This window comes from Vombatus ursinus, unplaced genomic scaffold (assembly GCF_900497805.2).
Source record: "Vombatus ursinus unplaced genomic scaffold, bare-nosed wombat genome assembly UNPS02014863.1, whole genome shotgun sequence".
Taxonomy (NCBI): domain Eukaryota; kingdom Metazoa; phylum Chordata; class Mammalia; order Diprotodontia; family Vombatidae; genus Vombatus; species Vombatus ursinus.
The window spans coordinates 11,826,981-11,847,633 of NW_020954641.1; the positions used below are offsets into that span (position 1 = coordinate 11,826,981).

The 20,653-nt window shown below is 40.4% G+C and overlaps 1 protein-coding gene across 1 annotated transcript in view; it reads left to right on the plus strand.

The window, feature by feature from the left end:
* SLIT3 (slit guidance ligand 3) overlaps window positions 1–8,526 on the plus strand; it is a 722,516-nt gene extending 713,990 nt beyond the window's left edge. Inside the window, exons 31-33 of the mRNA XM_027841688.1 lie at window positions 1,681–1,966; window positions 5,305–5,513; window positions 8,022–8,526. Of these exons, the coding sequence (XP_027697489.1) occupies window positions 1,681–1,966; window positions 5,305–5,513; window positions 8,022–8,257 (731 nt within the window). The 3' untranslated portion in view covers window positions 8,258–8,526. The remainder of the gene's footprint in view (window positions 1–1,680; window positions 1,967–5,304; window positions 5,514–8,021) is intronic.
* Window positions 8,527–20,653: the final 12,127 nt, after the last annotated feature.

Genomic DNA, 20,653 nt, shown 5'->3' on the forward strand with positions numbered 1-20,653 from the left:
AAACTGAGGCAAACAGGGTTAAGTAACTTGCCCAGGGTCACACAGCTAGTAAGTGTCTGAAATTGGATTTGAACTCAGGAAAATGAGTCTGGTACTCTATCCACTGTACCACCTAGCTGCAGTGTGTGTGTATGTGTGTTTATATATACATACATACACACAGACACACACATATATATACACATATACACACACACACACACATATAAATCCCCATATCCCCATTGACTGACACAAAATAGACATTTAATGTATGCTTGTTGATAGATGATTAATTGAATGGTTGAGCCCTTACCATCTGCTAAGCACCAGGGATACAAATACAAAAAGCAAAGGCATTCTATGGGAAGTAGGAAAGACGGAAAGTGGGAAAAAGGAAAGGGGGCAAGGCTGCCAGCCAGAAGGAGGAGATACCAGAGAAGCTAGAGCCAAGTGCAGTATGGCTGAGGCTTTTCCTGAAATAGTGGTCTAAGAGAGGCAAGCTCCTATCAGCTGAGCAGGACCCCAGGGCAAGTGCTTCTCTAGGGCCAGAAAGCTATTGCCCAGGAGGAGTACAGGAGCATACTGGGGTAGATACAAAGTTTAAACAAAATATAGCCTCTGCCCCTTAATGAGTTTATAATCTAAGAGCTTATCCCCAAACTCCCTCAAGTTATCCATCAGGGTGTCCCTCATTGCCCTTTGCCCTGTGGGGAGGTATACTCTGCCACTCCCCCCAACTCTTCCATGTTTCCAGCTTCCCATCTTATGATCTCAGCAACTATCAGAAGTAATGACATAAGAGCAAATCACTTCTGCACTTCCATGAAGATCGTGAAAGGATGAGTCTGGCAGGAGCTGGCTGGAGGGGAGTAGAAGAAAAAGACATCTTTTCACCCTAGTAACTAGAAAGCTTTCTGACTCAGAATCAATGTCAAACAGATTTTCAACTAGGATCTTGATAATTGGGAACTGCTAAATTCAGTTTCTGCTTTTTCCTCCTAACCAGTCCTTTATCCTGGCTACAGAAGCCCCATGATGTAGCAGAAAGGGCAGTGGCCTAGAAGTCAGGAGACTGTGGGTTCTAATCTCAAGTCTAACACTAACTATAAAGATAAGTCATCTAAACTCTCCAAACCTTAGATTACTTCTCTGTAAAATGAGGATAATAATGCCTCTCTCATCTGTCTCAGGGGTAGAATTAGAACTAGGGTGAGAATTAGTTAAGATAGTGTATGTGAAAAGATTTTGAAAAGTAGGAGACAATACAAAGGCAGAAAAAAGGAGAAGCAGTCAAGTTACTCAAATTAGAGAGTTAGCCCCCAACAGGCTTGGTGATAGAGTTTATGACCTTTCACCACAGTATTACTCTGAGTGAAACGAAGCATGGATTAGTGAATAGAGAGCTGGCCCCCAAAGCCAAGAAGACCTGGGTTCCTTCCAGTTCTGCCTCAGACATATACTGGCAATGTGACCTCAGGGTCACTAAAGAATTTACTTATTCTCTCAGTGTTTTTGATGATTCCCTAAAACTGTAGATTATAGAGAAAATGTGAATATTCATTGGTAAGAGGGAGTTTCCTCATCTGGGACTTTCTTTTAACAATGAAATCCTAGGTTCAATCCGTATTACCATGAGTGCCTTGGAATGCAGGGGCTGGGGCCAGGTGTGAGGGAGCTATATCTCTGCTCTCTCTCCAGGAATACCCACCAGCACAGGCCTCTCGGCCTTGCGCCAGGGCACAGACCGAACCCTGGGTGGCTTCCATGGCTGTATCCATGACGTCCGCATCAATAACGAGCTCCAGGATTTCAAGGCCCTGCCCCAACAGTCCCCAGGCGTCTTCCCTGGCTGCAAGTCATGTACCATCTGTAAACATGGCATGTGCCGTTCTGTGGAGAAGGGCAGTGTGGTCTGCGAGTGCCACCCAGGCTGGACGGGGCCATTGTGTGACCAAGAAGCTGGAGATTCCTGTCTCGGCCACAGGTGAGTCTCTTGGAGAGCAGGTGCACTGGACCTGGTGCACTCCCCCTTGGGCTCACAGTTCTGCTTCTCTCCCTGCCTGTGAAAGACCCTACCCCTTCCCCTTTTCAGGGCTCTTAGGCAGACAGGAGAGGGAAAGGGGAGGAGCGAGAGGGGAGACACACAGAGACGGAGACAGAGACAGAGAAAGAATGCTCTTTGATTATAGTGGAAGGTACTGAGATTAGAATTCAGGAAAAACTTGTTCACAGAGTTATGTACAAAGTATGACTAATAAGGTAAATGAGGCTGATTCTTTAATGAATGGTCTAAAAGTTATCTATCCAAATGAGTGTTATCTCCTTCAAAGCAGTCCTTGGAGGAAGACTTGGAGGTGCCACATATTTATTCAAAGATTCCATGGCTCATTGTTTCAGATAGACGAACAGCAACAGCAGCGATAGACAGATAGATGGATATGTATATAAATATATATGCACATGTGTTTATACATATACACATGGAGCCACTCTGTGATAGCAAAATGTCACCTTTTTAAAATGAATTAAATGTTAAGAAATAGCCAGAATTCATTCAGATCCAAGTCTAATGAATTGATATGGTTGGTCAAAGTGAGGAATCCAGATCTGAGTTTAAAAACTGATTAGACCAGGCACTTTATGTGACTTTTAAACTGGCTCTGCAAATAATTGTAGAAGAGGCTTCTTCTCTGGTGTTATTTAAAAATGAGAGACATACCTAAACATTATTTTTTATGGTCATGAAGGGTATTTTTGCCAGGTATGCAAGGCTAGTTCAAAAATAAGGGGAACTATTAACAATATAAAATGCAGACACTAACAAAAACTTTTAAAATATGATTGTTGAAACATGAATATATGTAAAAATGATAAAAGCCAACATTTGTTCATTATAAAAACACTAGGAAGTAATGGAACATTGGAATTTTTCCTCAACACAGTAAAACATATCTACCTTAAACCAAGAGCCAACATAATATGCAATGGACAAATATTAGGAGCATTACCACTAGTATAAATACAAATCAAAACATCCACTTCCAATGCTTTTATTTGACATAGTACTAGAAATTCTGGTAATTTCAATAAGACAAGAAAAAGGTATTAGTATTAACACTGGAAGAGGTCAAATGTAGAGGTCAAAATAGTATTTGCAGATATCATAATGGTGTAGCTATAAAATTCAACTGTTTCAACAAAAAAAAAATAGTGAGGCCAATAAATGAATTCATGAAGGATCCAGTATGCAAGATTATCATCAAATCATTTCAGTTCTCATTTACTAGCAATAAAGACTAAAACAAATCATAGAAAAGAAACCCATGTACAATAACAACAAAAATATTTGAGAATTATCCTACCTAGAAATACACATGACCTATATAAGAAAAACTTGAAAAGTAGTGACTAAAATACAGGAAGACAAATAATTGGTGAGGCATTTAATGTTCATAGATGAGTAAGATTAATGTGGTAAAAACAACAATACTTCCCAAACTAGTCTCTACATATTTAATGCGGTATCGATTAAAATACCAAGGAATTTCCTTATCAAACTGGGAAAAAAAACGTAATGATATTCCTTTGTGGGGAAAAAAAACAAACACATACGAATATTAAGGGACATTCTGGGAGGATGGAGGGAGCAGAGGGAGCACAGGGAGCTGGTGAAGAGCGTCTTGCTCTCCCAGATTGTAACACGTATTACAAAGAGATTATCAGAACTATGTGATACATAGAACAAACAATAAAGAAATAGATCAGTAGAATAGAATAGGTACTACAGATATCTAACCAAATATGAGCAAGAGATTAGTGTTTGATAAGCCTATAGGAAATAAAATCTGGAGAAAAGAATCATTATTTAATGTGTTGGGAAAGATAGGTAGTAATTTGGTGGAAAATGGATTTAGACCTGTAGCTTACATTTTTATATCTGAATGAATGACAGCTGGATGATGTACAAACATAGAAGAGAACTCTTAAAAAGATGAAAGAAAATAGATAAGAATGTACTTACCTCCATTAAAGCAGATGATTTTTTGTAATCATTAAAATTAAGAAATAGTATACAACAAAATCCAATATATTCAAAAGAGAAATAACAGATAGGGGAAAATATTTATGGCAAATATGGCATATAAAAAATTAACACTTTAAATATGTAAGGAACTGTTAAAGATGAACAAAGGTATCTCCCAGTTCACAATGTATAAATGGTCAGAAGACATGAACAGTTTTCAAAAGAGGAAACACAAATTGGTAGTATTTTCTTGAGAAAAAAAAAAACACAACCTCACTAATAACCAGAGATACAAATTAAAATGACTTTGAGCTACCATCTGACACCCATCAAATTCACAAAAATAAAAATAATGAAAAGTAACGAAACAATGCTAATAGGGTTATGGAGAAACAAGGTATGTTCTCATTCGTTTCTGGTAGAATTACAAACCTGTAAAATCTTTTTGAAGAGCAATCTGGGAATACAAAGTAAAAGTTACCCAAAAATTGTCTTACTTTTTGGCCCATGAATACCATTGTTGAAAATATATTCTGAGAGAAAGAGAGCCATTCAAAGATTTTCATAGCAGCATTATGTGTAACTTCAAAGACCTGGAGAGAGCCAAAATATCTGTGCTTATAAGTATAGTGCCCGGCACATAGTATGCCCTTAATAAATGCTTGTTGACTGACAACGGCAGGAGATTAGTTGAATAAAGTTTAGTGCATTAATGTTGTGCCATTAAGGCTTACAAGTATGAGGAATACAAAGAAATCTGGAAAAATCTTTATGAAATAATACAAAATGAAAACAAAATGAGAAGCCTAGAGGACACACTATGAGCATGTAAGGGGGAAAGCAGAGAAGAATGAATGAACAAAGAATCCTGATGGGGACTTATGGGGAGACTGAACAATTGTTAAGAAATTTCATACGTTGTCATGAATTCATTTAAATGTAAATAGTTATAATGCATGTTTGAGTAGTTGTATTATTCAGCATTGAGTTTTACTAATTTTTTGTTTGTTTTAAAGAACGGGAGACATTCTTTTCTATGAGTCTGGGGAAGGAGTTAGGCACCCTGGTTGTTCTCATTCCCGGTTCTAGTATATAAGCATATATAACAAATTCCTATTTAAGGAACTCTTAAAGCTTCATTGTGCTTAATTTAAGGCCTGTCTTTGTCCCAGGGATTGGGCTCCAGGATTGAGCAGTTTGCTCTCTGAGACGCCTTTAGAGTGACTCGACCTATGGAGGGTCCCCACCGGTGCTAATGCAGTATCTGTTCTCTCATTCCCAACCCCCATCCTTCTCAGGTGTGTCCATGGAAAGTGTGTGGCTTCAGGCTCTTCATACACATGCAAGTGTGCTGATGGCTACATGGGAGCCTCTTGTGACCGGAGGAATGACTCAGTCAGCCCCTGCTGGGACTTCAAGTGCTACCATGGGCAGTGCCACATCTCTGAGAGGGGGCAGCCCTACTGCGTGTGTGAGCCCAGCTTCAGCGGGGAGCACTGTGACCGAGGTGGGCTGTCCTTGAACTCCTGGGGTCTGAGAGGGGGGGCATCACCAGAAATAGGGGGATGAGGAGAGCATCACTCAGGACACTCTGCCCAGAAGAATGAGGAGGATCTCTTTTGCATTGAACTATTTTTTAAAATGAATTATTATGGCTATCTTTTGTTTTTTTATCACCTTTGTTTCCCACTGTATCCACCCCTTGTAATAAAGTATAAAATAAGAGAAAGAAAAAAAGTTTAGCAAACTAAACCAATCAAAAACCTCTGACTTATATGCAGTATTCTACACCCATGGTCCTCCACTTCTGCAAAGAATTGGGAGGAGGTGTCTTCTTATATCTCTTCTTCGTGGCCAGGCTTGGCCATTATGGTTTCACAGCATTCAGTTTTGGTTGTTTTGTTGGTGGTGTTCTTTCCATTTTCTTTGTTATAGTCACTGTACATATTGCTTTCCTGGTTCTACTTACTTCACTTTGTATCAGGTTATGTATATGTCTTCCCATACTTCTCTCTATTCATCATTTCTTACAGCACAGTAATAGTTCATTACATGCAGGTCCCTAAATTGGTTTGGCCATTCCTCAATCAGTGGGCATCCATTTTGTTTTCCATTCCTTGGCACTTATTGTTTTAAGAGTTGGAAATCTTTGCAAGCTGTTTAAAATCCCACCTAAAAGCTTACCTCAGGATCTAGGATTTCACTGCCCTTCTGGAAGCACTAGAAAAATGTGGGTATTAGGTAGTCTCAACTTAAGAGTGTGCCTTCAAGAAATATTTATCAAGCTCCAATTTGTGCTTTAGATACATATATACCATAAGGAGTCCTCTGGATCCTTAAAATTTACAAACAAAAAACAATAAAAATAAATAAAACAAAATATAATATAAAATATATTATTATGACATAATATATTTTGTCATATGTAATATGGCATATGCATACAATAATATATAATAATAAATGATAAAAATAAACAATTCACAAATAAAAAACCAAACAATTTATAAGAAAATAATTTATAAATAAATAAAGCCAAGAAACTTGCTGAATGAGACAGCTATTAAAGAAAATTTACTGAGTAAGAATGAATCTTAACTTGTAAGACGCCCTCCCTGAGGAACCAGCCTGTAGCGTCTCTGGATCCAATCCCAACTGCCATCAACCCTGTCAGAATACAACAGTTGACCGGGTTCTCTCTCCCTCTTGAAGACCCTATCATTTCATCTTTGTGTGTTCTTTCCACCAAAACAGACCAGAACACATCTCTGTCTGAAGATACTGTTTTCAAGTCACTGAGCAGGATTAATACACACTCGAGCCTCCTGGTGAAGTCTCTCTGAAGTTAACTTGGCTGGCCCCTGTTTGGGGCTTTTCCGTGTGCTCTGTGCCAAGGCTTATCCACTTCCTTACATGATGTTTGAGGGCCCAGGGTCCCTTCCACTCCATCGTGAAGCATCAGAATAGCATGTTCTCATTAACAGTAAATTGTTTCTTTTGGTTAGTGCCCCTGATTATTGGAACTAATTTAGAGGTATCTTCTCTCTCTAAAATTGGCCTCCCTTATTTCAGGATTTGCTCTGCCTCCCAGAAACTCTGATAGCTTCCACAGTGCCCTGTCACCATTTTTCTTTAGTCAGATAACCTTCCTCTGCTAAGACCAGAACCAGAGCCCTATTTACTACCCAGTCTTTATACATAGCAGAGAGGGGTGTAGCATAAAGAATAGGGTTGCTAGGATTGGAGTCAGGAAGACCTGGGTTCAAATCTTTCCTCTGACATTTATGAAGTACGTGACCCAAGCAGATTACTTCACCTGTATGTTTCCTATGTAAACTGCATTGATGGAGGAAATTCCTATATCTGAGGAACTCCCCAGGAAATCACAGATTATTTGTATAAATAGTACAAAATTATACTTTTTTAAAAAATGTATCTCTCTTCTCCCCTCTTGGGAGAGAGGGGTTATGGGTGGAAGATGGCCTTCAGTGTCAGATTGATGTGGTCATTAGTTTTGTCGGATATTTTTTTCACTTTCTTCTGTCTTCTTTGACTCACTAGCCAGGGCAGTGAAGAGGACTGTATTCAGAATTAGGTGATATAATACAAAAGATGTCAATGAAAATAAGATTTAAAGTGAAAATTACTTGGAAAAAGGGGGAGAAACTTATTTATAGAACACTTAATGGAACTTGAGTTTCATGACCGTAGATGCTGTCCTTAATTCTCTCCCCAGTGCCATGATTAGGACACTGACTCCGTCTTACCTTGACCATCAGACTAAGCTTAAAAGCATAGGAGGTGTTGGTTGTTTGATGGCAGGCAGGTTGGTCAAAAGATGAGACAGAAGAGACAGATGTGTGCCTTGCTACCCACAAATGGCAATTACCACCCCCAGGCATGCCACCATCTCCAAGAAAGAATGTACAGAGCTTCAGAGTGTCATTTCAAAATGATTATCATGCCCTCCCGGGCACCCTAACCAAGCTTGTGCCCGCCTCCTTTGTCCCTACAGAGAGCCCGTGCCAGGGGGAGGTGGTTCGAGAGGTGATCCGCCGGCAGCAGGGCTACGCATCATGTGCTACAGCCTCTAAAGTGCCCCTGATGGAATGTCGTGGGAGCTGCGGCTCCCAATGCTGCGTTCCCATACGCAGTAAGCGGCGGAAATATGTCTTCCAGTGCACAGATGGTTCCTCGTTTGTGGAGGAGCTGGAGAGACATGTGGAATGTGGGTGTCACAAATGTTCCTAATGCCATCTTCCCCAAGTCTCCACCACTTTGAGGAGGCAGGCACTGCCAGACATCGGCTCAATAGAGATGTCAAACATGGGACCTTGTTACTTGGAATGAAGAGGAAGAAGAAGAAAAAGAAGAGAAATATTAAGTATATTGTAAAATAAACAAAAAATAGAACTTATTTTTATTATGGAAAGTGACTATTTTCATCTTTTATTCTATAAAGTATCACACCATTTGGGTATATGTATCATATAGTGAGTTATTTTTACTGAGGTTTTTGTTTTGTGCTGTTGTTGTTTTTTTAATAGTTGTTTAAAATTTTAAGAAAATAACTAATAAAAAAATTTTAAAGGATAATAAAGAAGTCATAGCCTGCCCAAGAAATAGAGGAAAATTTATATGTTTATACAACAATACCATGTTAGAGGAGACCTAGGCAGTACTGAAGCCCTAGGTGGGAACCATATAGGAGAACAGAAGGGAAAAAAAAAAATCTTTCCCTTCCTTCGTTGCTTCCTTGTTTCCTTCCCTCCTTCCTTAGAACCACCTAGATCTCAAGAGAAACCATGCTAACAGTGGTCAGTATTCAAGCCTTTGGCCTAGTTATCCTCCTGAGTTTTTTCCTGCTCTCAATCTTTCCATACGTTGCATTCTGACCTGGCCTCAGTCCTTTCCCTCACCTCCTCACCTCAACTCTAGACCCCAAAGTTTAGGCAGATCTAAGAGGCACGGTGGCTTGAGATCTCTTTCCTGCTATGTGTAGAGCTAGCTCTCCCATACATTCCCTGTTTCAAGCCATAGGCCTAATGGACAGCTCTGCAATGGTTATCAATCAACAAGCATTTATTAAATGCTCCACAGTGCCAGGCACCGCACTAAGTAACCACTAGAGATAAAAAGATAGGAGAAAATGTGGATCATGGGGCCTTAGATTATCTTCCTGAGGACTAGCTAAGCATACATTCTGTCCTAGCATTCCCAAGGAGTTCTTTGTGCCAATGTCCTATGTTTCATATATTGGGGAGTAGGCAGTCTACATGGTTGCTGTGGTACAGAAATACCATAGAATTATAGAACTTCATAGCTCTTTTATTCCAATCTCCTCATTATACAATAGGGAAACTGAGAGACAGAGAGGGGTCAGTAACTAACTCATAATCACACAGCTAGGTGGCAAAAGAACCCAGGAGCTAGGACCTAAGTCTCTAGACCCATCGTGCTTTTCCCCTTTGCCAGCTGACAGAGCAACCAGAAAAAGCAATGGCCTTAGACATGGCCCTTTTACTTTAACACACACACACACACACACACACACACAGTCATTTCCTTCACCTCACATCTGTCTCAAAATGTTTCCATCATAGGTCCAAGAAGCTACCTGAAATGCTTAGGGAAGTTATACCCCGAGATATTCAGCTATGTCTCTAGTTTGGCTAAATTAGCTATGACAGACCCTCTGAGAAGGTTAACAAGAGGTGCCAGATAACTTTGGAGTTTAGCAATTGGCCCAGGTCCCAGAAGATCTTGAACCAGGCCATCTTTAAAGGCTTTCTCTGTCTCAGTAACTAATTCTAATATAAAGGGGAGGGAGGGAAGATGCTCTATAAAAATTATATAATGGTACCCCATATGAACTTGTGGTTTTTTTTTTAATTAATGGACTGTCATATTCTGATGTCATTTTAAAATAAGTGGTTGGGTTACAGAGGGGCCATCACATGCTCTGATAAATACTGTGACTTAGTACTATTCTACAGTGTGATTTTCTTATTAATCTTATTCTTACCCTACCCTGTACCTTCTGAATTGGTTTGTTTTCTGGTGCTAAGGCTATTTTCCTCTTTGAAGAACTTCGGCAACCCTGGTGTGGAAAAGAATCAGGAAGAGGCTGATTGCTTGGTTCTAAGACTAGGGGATTGGGAATTGTGCCTGGCTGTTAGGAAAGAAAGCTCATGCCCAGAGCAAATGAAATATCTATGAAGCACAGGGGTCAGCCTATCCCCATGGTCTCAGCGATTTCATCTGCCCACCTCAAAGACATGCAGATGGTGTGACTAGAGTGAACACTACCAGACACTATAGAAGTAAGTGGTGGGGGAGATACTTAATGTGCAATAAGTTTGTGGTGGGAGTGGATTGGAGTTGACAGTGAACAGAAGAGAAAGTTGGAAGAATAGGTTGGGGCCAGATTCTGAAAGAACTTGAATGCTAAGGTTTTTGTTTTTCATTTTTGTTTTTTTGGGGAGGGGGTGTTTGCAATACTCTCCAGCGCCTAATTAAATGCATTTTAAATTCCCCTCTGATCCTGGAGTGGGAGATTCAGTAGCAGCTAGTTCATGATTGGAGCCTGGGGATAACTTTATGGGCAGGAGACCTGCTTATATTCTCACTGGTCACTGATGGTCCTGCAGACTGGACTATGCTGAAAGATGCCCAGTGGTCACTGGCATGGGCTCTAGGACTAGCCCAAAATAAGCAAGGATGCACAAGCAGACAGTGGGTAGCACCACCTCCCCTTGAGCTGTCTTCACAGTACTGGAAGGGAGATTTTTGAAAAGCATCCATGTCCAGGGTTAGAGGACACAGATGAAAACTCCAAGCTTCCATAGGCTCCAGCTTAAATTCTAAAGGCTGTTTCCCAATACCTTAGCAGATGGGCTTATCTTAATTTAATTTAGCTCAATTCAATAAACATTTATTAAGTGCCTACTATTTGCAGAGCACACATTGAGTACTACTTGAGATAAAAAGAGTAAATAAAACATGGCTTCTGTCATTGAGTTTATAGAAACACATACACAGATAACTGTAATATGTTAAGTCCATGAGAAATGAAAAAAAGGTTAAATGAGATCTAAAGAGGAAAGGAGCTGCAGCCTAGGGTTTCAGAGAAGGTTTCATCAAAGTAGTCTGGCATAGTGAAAAGAGAGCAGAATTTTGAGTTGGAGGATCCAGGTCTGACACATTAGTTGATGTAACTTTGAGCAATCACAGTGAAACTCCAGTTCCTCCCTCCGCAAAATAAGGCAACTGTAACTGATCTCTACATGTTTTTCCAGGTCTAGACCCTATGATGCTAAAAAGGGCATTTGAGTTGGGCTTTAAAAAACAGGGAAGATATCAACAGGGAAAATTCCAGTTGGGGAAAAGACAACATTCTACCATATAGGGAGGAGCATAAGAAGAAATCCAGAGATTGAACGGTACAAGGGTTGCACAGGAGAGAACGGGAAGGGAGATGGTTAATTGTCCAGATTACCTGAGGGAATAGAGGATAGTAATATGACAAAAGAATGGAAAAGTAGGGTGACCCCCCCCAAGATGGTGGAGAGCTTTGGATGTCAGTCAAAGGAGTCTAAACTTCCCTCAGCTTAATAGGGAGCCACTAGAGATATTTGAACATAGAAGTGGTATGACCCAGTTCTATGAATGTGGAAAATTAGTCTTGCAAAGATAGGTTTTTTTCTTCTTGAAGCAGGAAGCCACTGATCCTAGTGGACCTAAACACCAGAAGCTGGGAAAGGGCTCTAATTAAGTGTCCTTAGGGCACTAGTTAAGAGCCCTAAGGATTACTCCTTTAGGCCAATAGTTTTCAGACTTTGTCATCTTAGGATCTGTTACATTTTAAAAAATTATTAAGGGGGGGGCAGCTAGGTGGCGCAGTGGATAGAGCCCTGGCCCTGGAGTCAGGAGGACCTGAGTTCAAATCCAGACTCAGACACATTACACTTACTAGCTGTGTGACTTTGGGCCAGTCACTTAACCCCAATTGCCTAGCCAAAAAAAAAAAAAATTTATTAAGGACCACAAAGAGCTTTTGTTTATATGGGTGATTTCTATTGATATTTACTATATCAGAAATTAAAACTGACAGTTTTTAGAAATATTAATTCATTAAAAAATAACAAGCCCATTATATTCACAACATTTTTATGAAAAAATAACTATTTTCCAAAGCAAAAACAATTTACTGAGAAAAGAGGCTTTGTTTTATATATTTTCACAAATCTCTTTAATGTCTGGCTTAATAGACGATAGTTGTATTCTCATCTCTGCTTTCTGTGTTCAATTTGTTGCTATGTTGTTTTGGTTGAAGTATATGAAGAAAATCCAGCCTTACACAGATATGTACTTTGAAAGGGAAGTAGTATTTTAATAGACAAATAATGTGTTAGTATTATTGTGAAAGAATTGTGATCTCACGAACTCCCTGACAGTCTCAGGGACCTCCAGGGGTTCATAGAACACACTTTAGGGAATATAATTATGTTCCCTATATAATATTACTTTACATCATGGTATCATTACCCTGTACGAACTTGTGTTTTGAAAATCACCTCTTGAGGCCACGGCCCATCGCTTCATCCCTAGCTGTCAGTATTCTCACAGAGACTTGCGACAAGGAAGGAGTGGGGTAGAACAATTGCCAGGGGTGATGGGGACCATGTTTTCTCTACATGCACCTTTTATTGGCTTTGCTTCCAGTGAGCCACACCTCCGTATTGGCTTTACTTTGTACGCCTTGTGCTGGATAAAAACCAGAGATAAGCCATGGCTAGCCATGTTCCTTGATCAAAGAGTTATAATGGTTTCTCACCGCCTGTAAGATAAAGCCCAAACTTCTCAGTCTACCATTCAAAGTATTTGACAATATGGACCCAAGCTGTCCTTGTACCCTCATGTCTCACCAAACCCCTAGGAAAACCTATTCCATTCAGACTGGTCTCTTTATTGTCTCCCCAGACTGACCTGCCCATTTTCTACTTCTGTGTCTTTGCTGCTGTAGAGAAGCCCTGTACCTCCTCTGGGCCTATTCCAATCCTACCAGTTTTTCAAAGCCCAATTTTAATCCCACTTCATGAGAGGGTACTAGAATATAGATTTAGAGCTAGAATCTCAGAAGTCATCTAGTCCAACCCCTCACTTTAAAGACAAGAAAAATGAATCCCAGAGAGGTTGCCACTTGTCCAGAGTCACACAGGTTGTAAGTGGTTGAGCCAATATTAGAACCCAGGTTGTTGGGCTCCAAATCCAGGGCTCTTTCCATCATGCCATGCTTTTCTTGACCATTCTGAACCAAGTCACTTCTTTTCTCTGAATTCTCATGCAGTGTAATCACATACTGCCTTGCTCTGTTATTTAACTATTTCATAGATGTTTGTCTCATCTCGCCACAAAGACTGTAAGTTCTTCAAGGACAGGGAACTTATACTTCTCTTTTACTTCTTATAGCACCTGGTACAGTGCTGAGCACATTATAGGTGCTTAATAAAGATAAATTGAATTGAGCTGAGTTGACTTGAGTTGAATTGAATCTAATTGAATTGGATTACGTTGGAAGATATCAACAGATCCTCCTGGGAATAACTTAAGCACACATGGAAACAACAGTGTTTGCTGCAGTTTAAAAAAAAAAAAAAACAGATGACAGATTTTTTTTTAAACTAAAGCACCCTCATCACTAACTTCCTGAATCCTGTTGGAAGAAATCCTCTCTGGGCCTGATGGAGTGCCAGGCCTCCCTCCACAAGTATGGGGTGCTGTGTTCCTTTGCTAGGGGGAGCTGTTTGCCCAGAACCCTGGATTGCTGTCTCCACATGAAGCTAGTGTCACTTGCTTTCCATTTTCCCGGACATATATGTTCAGATGCTTTTGGAGGTAAAATTGGGGCAAATAGGTATACAATTTCTTCTCAAAACTCCCTTCTTTGGGAGGGGCGCATCATTGATTTAGAACCAAAAGGGACCTCAGAGGCCAGAGAATGATAGATCTTTAGCCAGAAGACACCTCATCTAATCCATAATTTTATAGATGAGGAAACTGAGACCCAATGAGGTTAAGTGGCTTGCTGAAAGGTCACACAGATAGTAAGCATGAGAGGCAGGATTTGAATCTAGGTCCTCTGACTCCAGAAGCGTCAATCCTGTAAGGCTGAGGCCAGGAGCCCCAGGCTTAGTATTTGCCAGTGGTGGAAGCTGAATGGGCCTTGGGACTTTTTTTATTGCATCAACATCATTACTGGATCAAAATTTGGAGAGAAATGTTTATGGCTAAGAGTTACTGACTCTCAATTTCTACTCCCATTCTTTGCCCTGGAAACTCCATCATTTGGCACATGAAGCAAGGTTTTGTGATTAATAAAGCACTATTTAGCCCCATGTAATAAAGCAATATGCTTAATACATGCAAATGAAAGATGTGCATTATGGCGTGAGGGGCAGGGCATATGGCAATCTCACTGAACCTATTATTAACTGAGACTTAAGTAACACTAGTCAGAGAAGAATATGAAGTACCTGTTTCCCAATACCAAACTTTTCATCTTAATTGTGACAGGTTTCACTTTCAACATCTCCAGATTATGAAATCAAAATGTAAGCAAAGCTACATCTCTGATCTGTCATAGTCTTCAGCATTCCTAGTCTGAGTTTTGATCCCGAAGTCCTATCCTGCAGGAGTGTAACAAGACTGAAACAATAGGAGAATTCACCCTTTCAGCTGGGTGTAAAGTTTCTGTGTTCAGAGAGGCATGGTGTAGTGGATAGGGCACTGCACCTAGAGTCAGGAAGACCTGGGTTCAAAACCTGCCTCAGACACTTATTCTCTGTTGGCTCCTGAGCCAGTCGCTTATATCTCTCAGCCTCAGTGGCCTATTCTCCAAAATGAGGAAAAGAGATTAGACTCAATAGCCTTGTAGGTCCCTTCCAGCTCTAGAATACATGATTCTGTGTTCCTATAATTCAGGGTAATGAAAATCAGGCTGACCACTCTGATGCACATGTGACATGTGTATTCTACTCACTCTGGAATTCCTGTAGGTTATTGGGTTCCATGCAGGAGTAATATACAGCTTGAGTCCCCATCCCAATGACTACTTTATTAAACAGACCAGGCAGAAAACATAAGCCAAGTAGCAAAGTATTTAAATGAGACAGGGTAGAAAAGTAAATAACAGGGAAAAGTCAAGCAATAGAATCATTCATAGCCCCATACACACGTGAGTACAGTCTCCCACAGACTTATGTGCCAATAGAGAAGGATCTCCTCTCTGAGCTCATTTCCCCGAACTGACTTTCTAAAGCATGGGAGGATTTAAGCTTCAGTGATGGCTGCAAATGGATTGCTTCTGCCTGAGAGTACTCATGGTTCCATCTCCCAGTGGCTAACTCAACCTCTCTCCTGGGCTCCACCTCCCACAGCTCCTTGGCATGGTCCAGGAATGCCCTGCTACTGCTGCCCCACCTCACATCTGTTCCTGTCGAGGCTTGGAAGCTCACTGGCCTGCCACCACTTCGGTCCTTACCTTTTTTTAGTCACACATCAGTGGGGTGCCACTACTCTGCAAGACTTCCTTACCTTGAAGCTCCATAACATAGTAGGAACCCCTGCTGCTGTTTCTTCCTCCAGGAAACATCACCACTCTTTTAGAGTGATACTCCCTGTGCTGATATGCCTCAGGGTTAGTCAACAGCTTTCAGCTGTGAGTTAGCCTCACAGCCTTACCAGTTTCCAACTACACAGCATAAAATATGCTTGAGATCTTACCCTTCTCAACTGTAGGTCACCAGGCTTATTCTTAGCTGAGCTGGGACAACTGAATTAGGTTCATTTCTTCCACTCCTCAAGATGCATATAGTATGCCTCCCATGTGGTCATCTCCTCCTGTTGAGTCTTTTTGAGGCTGAGGATTAAACACTAGCATCCCTTTCCATTTGCCTTTCCAGCTGCTGCCACCAGTAACCAGAATTGGGCCAAGCAAATTTCCTCAAGGGTCTGAAAAGCATCCGTAAGGAACTAGAAAGACTAGGAGAAGGTTCAACGCTGGTAGCTTCTGCCAGTATTCCTATTATAGCAGAGTTCATATCACCTTCTCTTACCTTATGAGCTCAGAATCATTGTTTTATGGTCACTGTGAGGCTTTAGGCTTAAGGAACTTGGAAGGGTCACTAGTTCTAAGTAACAGAGAGGACTATAGGGCTGGACAGTTATAAAAGGAAGATGTTTAGTGTTTGGGGAAAGGCTCACAAAGGGCCCAGTTTTCTCCAGTCAGGCTTTGAGCTGGAAAGGACCTTAGAAATCATCCAGTCTGTCCCTTCATTTAACAGATTGAGAAACTAAGGGCCAGGGAAGTAAGATGGCTACACTAACAATTAGTCAGTCAGTTAGTTATTTTTTGGGGTTAAATTACTTTTAAGTCACCTGAAATTCATCAGTTTTTTAAATTTAATATTTTATTTAAAACTCAATATTGAACCTCATTAACACCATTAACTTATTTACACTTATTTACACTTATTTACATTTAGCAATTATTTACACTTAAATGAATTAATTTCAACAAATAAATAATTTTTTAATTCGCTCCCATTGGGATTTTTGTTCATACTCATTTACTTTTTCTTTCTTCCTCTCTCTCTTTTTTTCTTTCTTGACTGGCTAATGAGAGAAATTTGATTTGCTTGACTATACAAATGTGTAATGAGTTTTCTTTTACTTGCTTTCTGAGTGAGTGGGAGGAGGGGAAAGGAAGAGAATTTAGAACTGCAAAAATAAAATGAAATTGAGAATTTTATTTTTAAAGAAAGAATGGATAAATTCTTTATTCCATTTCTTTCCATTTTTTCTTTCCTTTTATTAAGTATAAGCCTATCATATATAAAAGGCTTCACAATGTATAGGATAGAGGGCTAGCCATAGTGTCAGGACCTGTATTCAAGTCCTGCTGCTGCCTGGCTATGGGATCTTGGGCAATGGTCTGAATGCCTCCAGGCAACTCTAAAACTTTAGGTTGCAGCTGGAGGTCAAGTAAATCACTGATTCAAGACATCTCCATTCCCCCCCACCCCACCCCCAAAAAAGGCTATCGTCTACTTGGGATATTTTGTATAAGACTGGGAGGTAGGGGTGTTTAAATCATTTTTCCGTGAAACGACCCATCAGTTTTCTCAAATACATGACAGGTACCATCTATTTTAATGTCTGTGTAACATATTTACCTCTTGAAGTGAATCTGTGAGCTCATTCATATGGACCCTCCTTCCACGGCAATTCATCACAGTACATCCATAACTGTCATCCTGAGTGTTTCTATGCCCTTCCACAAATTCTGCATAAAGAACTTCTTCATCTTTTAGTGCTAGTACAAAAGTCTGTTCATACTTTGCTCTGACTACCCACCTCTGACTTTGAATGACTACCCACCTCCTTTTATGGTTATGTGAGTCTTTGACCGCATCTTTTATGGACTTCTCATGTATAGTTCCAGTTTAAGACTAGAAGTAGACCCAATGGAGCCACAGAATCTCCTCTGTCCCCTTTTACCTCTTCACAGTATAGACATAGGAAGCCTAGTACTTGTTCTAGGAGAACATTAATTCTGTGTCCCAGTAGCAATGTCAGCACCTGCTCATTTGTTCCATAGGACATGGTCTGATATATCTTATAGCTAGAGGTAGGCCCTCTTTTTCCTTCTCTGATTTGTGAACGTGGGCTCTGTAATGCTTATACTAATCGATTATATATGCTAAAACTTCCCTTTTTTACAAGGGAACCAGACAATGGTGTAGCACAACAATTAGCCAATTGGGAGAATTTCTGCCACCCAGGACTGCTTGACATACCAGCGATCCTCTGTGAAGTAAACTTTAGCTGTACTCAGAGATCTTTATTTACAACTGCTGAAATCAACCTTGACCAGCTCAAAGAGAAAAGTAAGCATCTTGGGAAGCACACACCTTGGTTCCTGACTTATCCAAAGAGCAGCAAACTTCCTGCTTTCTGATCTATTTTATTTGCAGGTATCTTCTCCCTAGAACCCCACTTCCCACATGATCTTCCAATTTATTCTGTTTCTCCCTTAATCCTGACTTAGCCATAAACCTCAAATGTGGATAAATACCTCATCCTTTCCTACCCGCCTTCAAGCAGATGTGAACTTTCTCTCGCTGCTCCAGCTTGAAAACCTCTTTTTTCACACAATAAATGCATTTATAATCTTTGTAAACTCTGATCAGACTCTGATTCATTCTAGGTCCCTTTTTGGACCTGGGGTTTCTTCGATTTTAACAGTTAACAGGGGTTTTTATTTTAACAGCTTCCTCTCCCTCTCCATCCTGTCTTCCAAGGATTTGTCAGAGCATGGGAGCACTGAAGTACTGGACACAATTTCCCAATAGAAATCCAGCCCACTCTCTTCCTCCCCCTATTCAGCTGTGAGCCCAGTTCAAGGTGTAATTGCAAGATGTTTACTGATGTATTCAGTCAATGAACCGCCCACCTAACTGCACATCAAAATCTGGGCAGTGTTTATTGTTCATACCCTTGATTTTCACTGTTTAGTCATGGACCTCATTGAAGAGGCCCAGAAATGTCTAGGGGGCTCAATGTTACTTATATAATATCATCTCCAAATGGGAGAATCTGGATAACCTTGCCATCTACAGAGATTCCCTTTTCCATTTGGACATAGCACAGCACATCTTCCATGACACTAAAGCAAACATCTTTGACATCCCTATGACTCCCTGTCTGATGCCTCATTTGGTATTTATACTCAGAGGAATAATTAACAAAGTTCCTTCTCTTAAAGGAAATCTTGTTGACATCCTACTTATTGAAGTTCTGATCAAACAATTTCAAATTAATAAAGCATAGGTATTTTTGGAACTCTTTCTTTGATATTTGAAAAGAACTGAATTGACATTAATTAGTAAAGGAGAACTTCCCCAAGCTCTTACTCCTCCTACCTCTGTACAACTTTATACACCATTTTCACTCACTCATCATCTCTACCTGCCTATATCCTCTAAATCCTTCAAGGCCCAACCCAAGATGCGTCTCCCTAGGAAGTCTTTCCTGACTACTGATATCACAGTGATAGCTCACATCTCTGTACTTCCATAACTAAATTCAATCCTGTTTAACAAGCATCGATTGAGCACCTACTATGTGACAGCTGCTAGAGATACAAAGTCAGAAATGAAATAGTCCCTGCTCTCAAGTAGCTTGAGTTCTGCTGGAGAAGAGCTAGTCCATAGATAAGTAAATACAAATATGTTTACAGAGCAATGTCAGGTTTTGGAGGATGTCATTAACAACTTCAGGCCTCTGAGAGGTCTCTTACAGAAGGTGGCACTTGAGCTGGATCGTGAAGGGAGCTAGGAGTCCCAGAGGCAGAGAGAAGGAAAGTGAGTCTTCCAGCAGTGGAAGTCAGCTCGTGCAGAGAGCAAGGGAGGGTAGATCCAATATCATGCAAATCAAGCAGCATGGCTTAGTTCTCACCAAGTATGGAGGATGTGATGGGGAGTGATATGCAATCAGAATGGAAAGATGTGTCAAAAACAAATTATAAAATGCTTTAAAAGCAAAACAATGATGTTTGCATTTTTGTGGTAGTAGCAATATGGAGCCAATAGGACCTCAGAATGCTTATTTAACCTAAATAAAAATGCTGGGAATGGACAGGAGAGAGGGCCACATTTTGACCTATGTGATAGAGATGAATCCATAGATATGGACCTAACTATATCGCCCATTTGGTGAGTTTATCTGTGTGCCTATGCCCATCACCAAAGCATATCCCAGACCTTGGAAGGCCTTGTGAAGAGTCTTCGTGGATTGCTATGGCTGAAAAGACAAACATCAGCCAGACACAGTGGAAAGGGCAGTGGATCTAGGCTTGGAGGACTTGGTTCTCAGAGGAGACTGGGTTCCCAGCTCGACCATGTACTACCTGTGTTACTTTGGGTAAGTCACTTAACATCTTTGGGCCTAATTTGCTCCTCTGCAAAATGAGACAGTTATTTTGATGTATTGGTAGGTTGGGTTAATTTTTTCCTCTTCTTTTTCTTTTCTTTTTTTGTGTTTAAATAAATACTATTTGTTATGTGGGATGGCTCTCTGGGAGGGGAAGGGTACTGAGGAAAACTATTGATGATACAAAAAACAAAAGACATCAATAAAATCTTATTTTAAAAAATAAAATTTAATGAGGCAATTACACTAGATTTCTAAGGATCCTTCTAGGTCTTAGACACTTTATAATTGTGAGCTTCTCTGACTCAGCTAGGCTAGTCCTCAGATGATGGACACCAGATCTACCTTTGGGTATGTACTCAAAGCCATTCCAACTCCTCAACAGGTAGAGAAAACAAAACCTGCCAAAGAAATAGGGAGCCCTGTTGAAATGGAAGTGAAAGGCTCTTGACTATGGATAAGGGATTTCAATAAAATTCAGGGAGTGCTAAGTGATGCAGTAGGTGAACTTCTCAACTTGGAGTCTGAAAAACCTGAATTCAACTCCAGCCTCAGACACTTGTTAGCTGTGTGACTCTAGGCAAGTCACTTCACCTCTCTCAGCCTCAGACAGAATAATAACACCCACCTCTCAGCATAACTGTGAGGACCAAA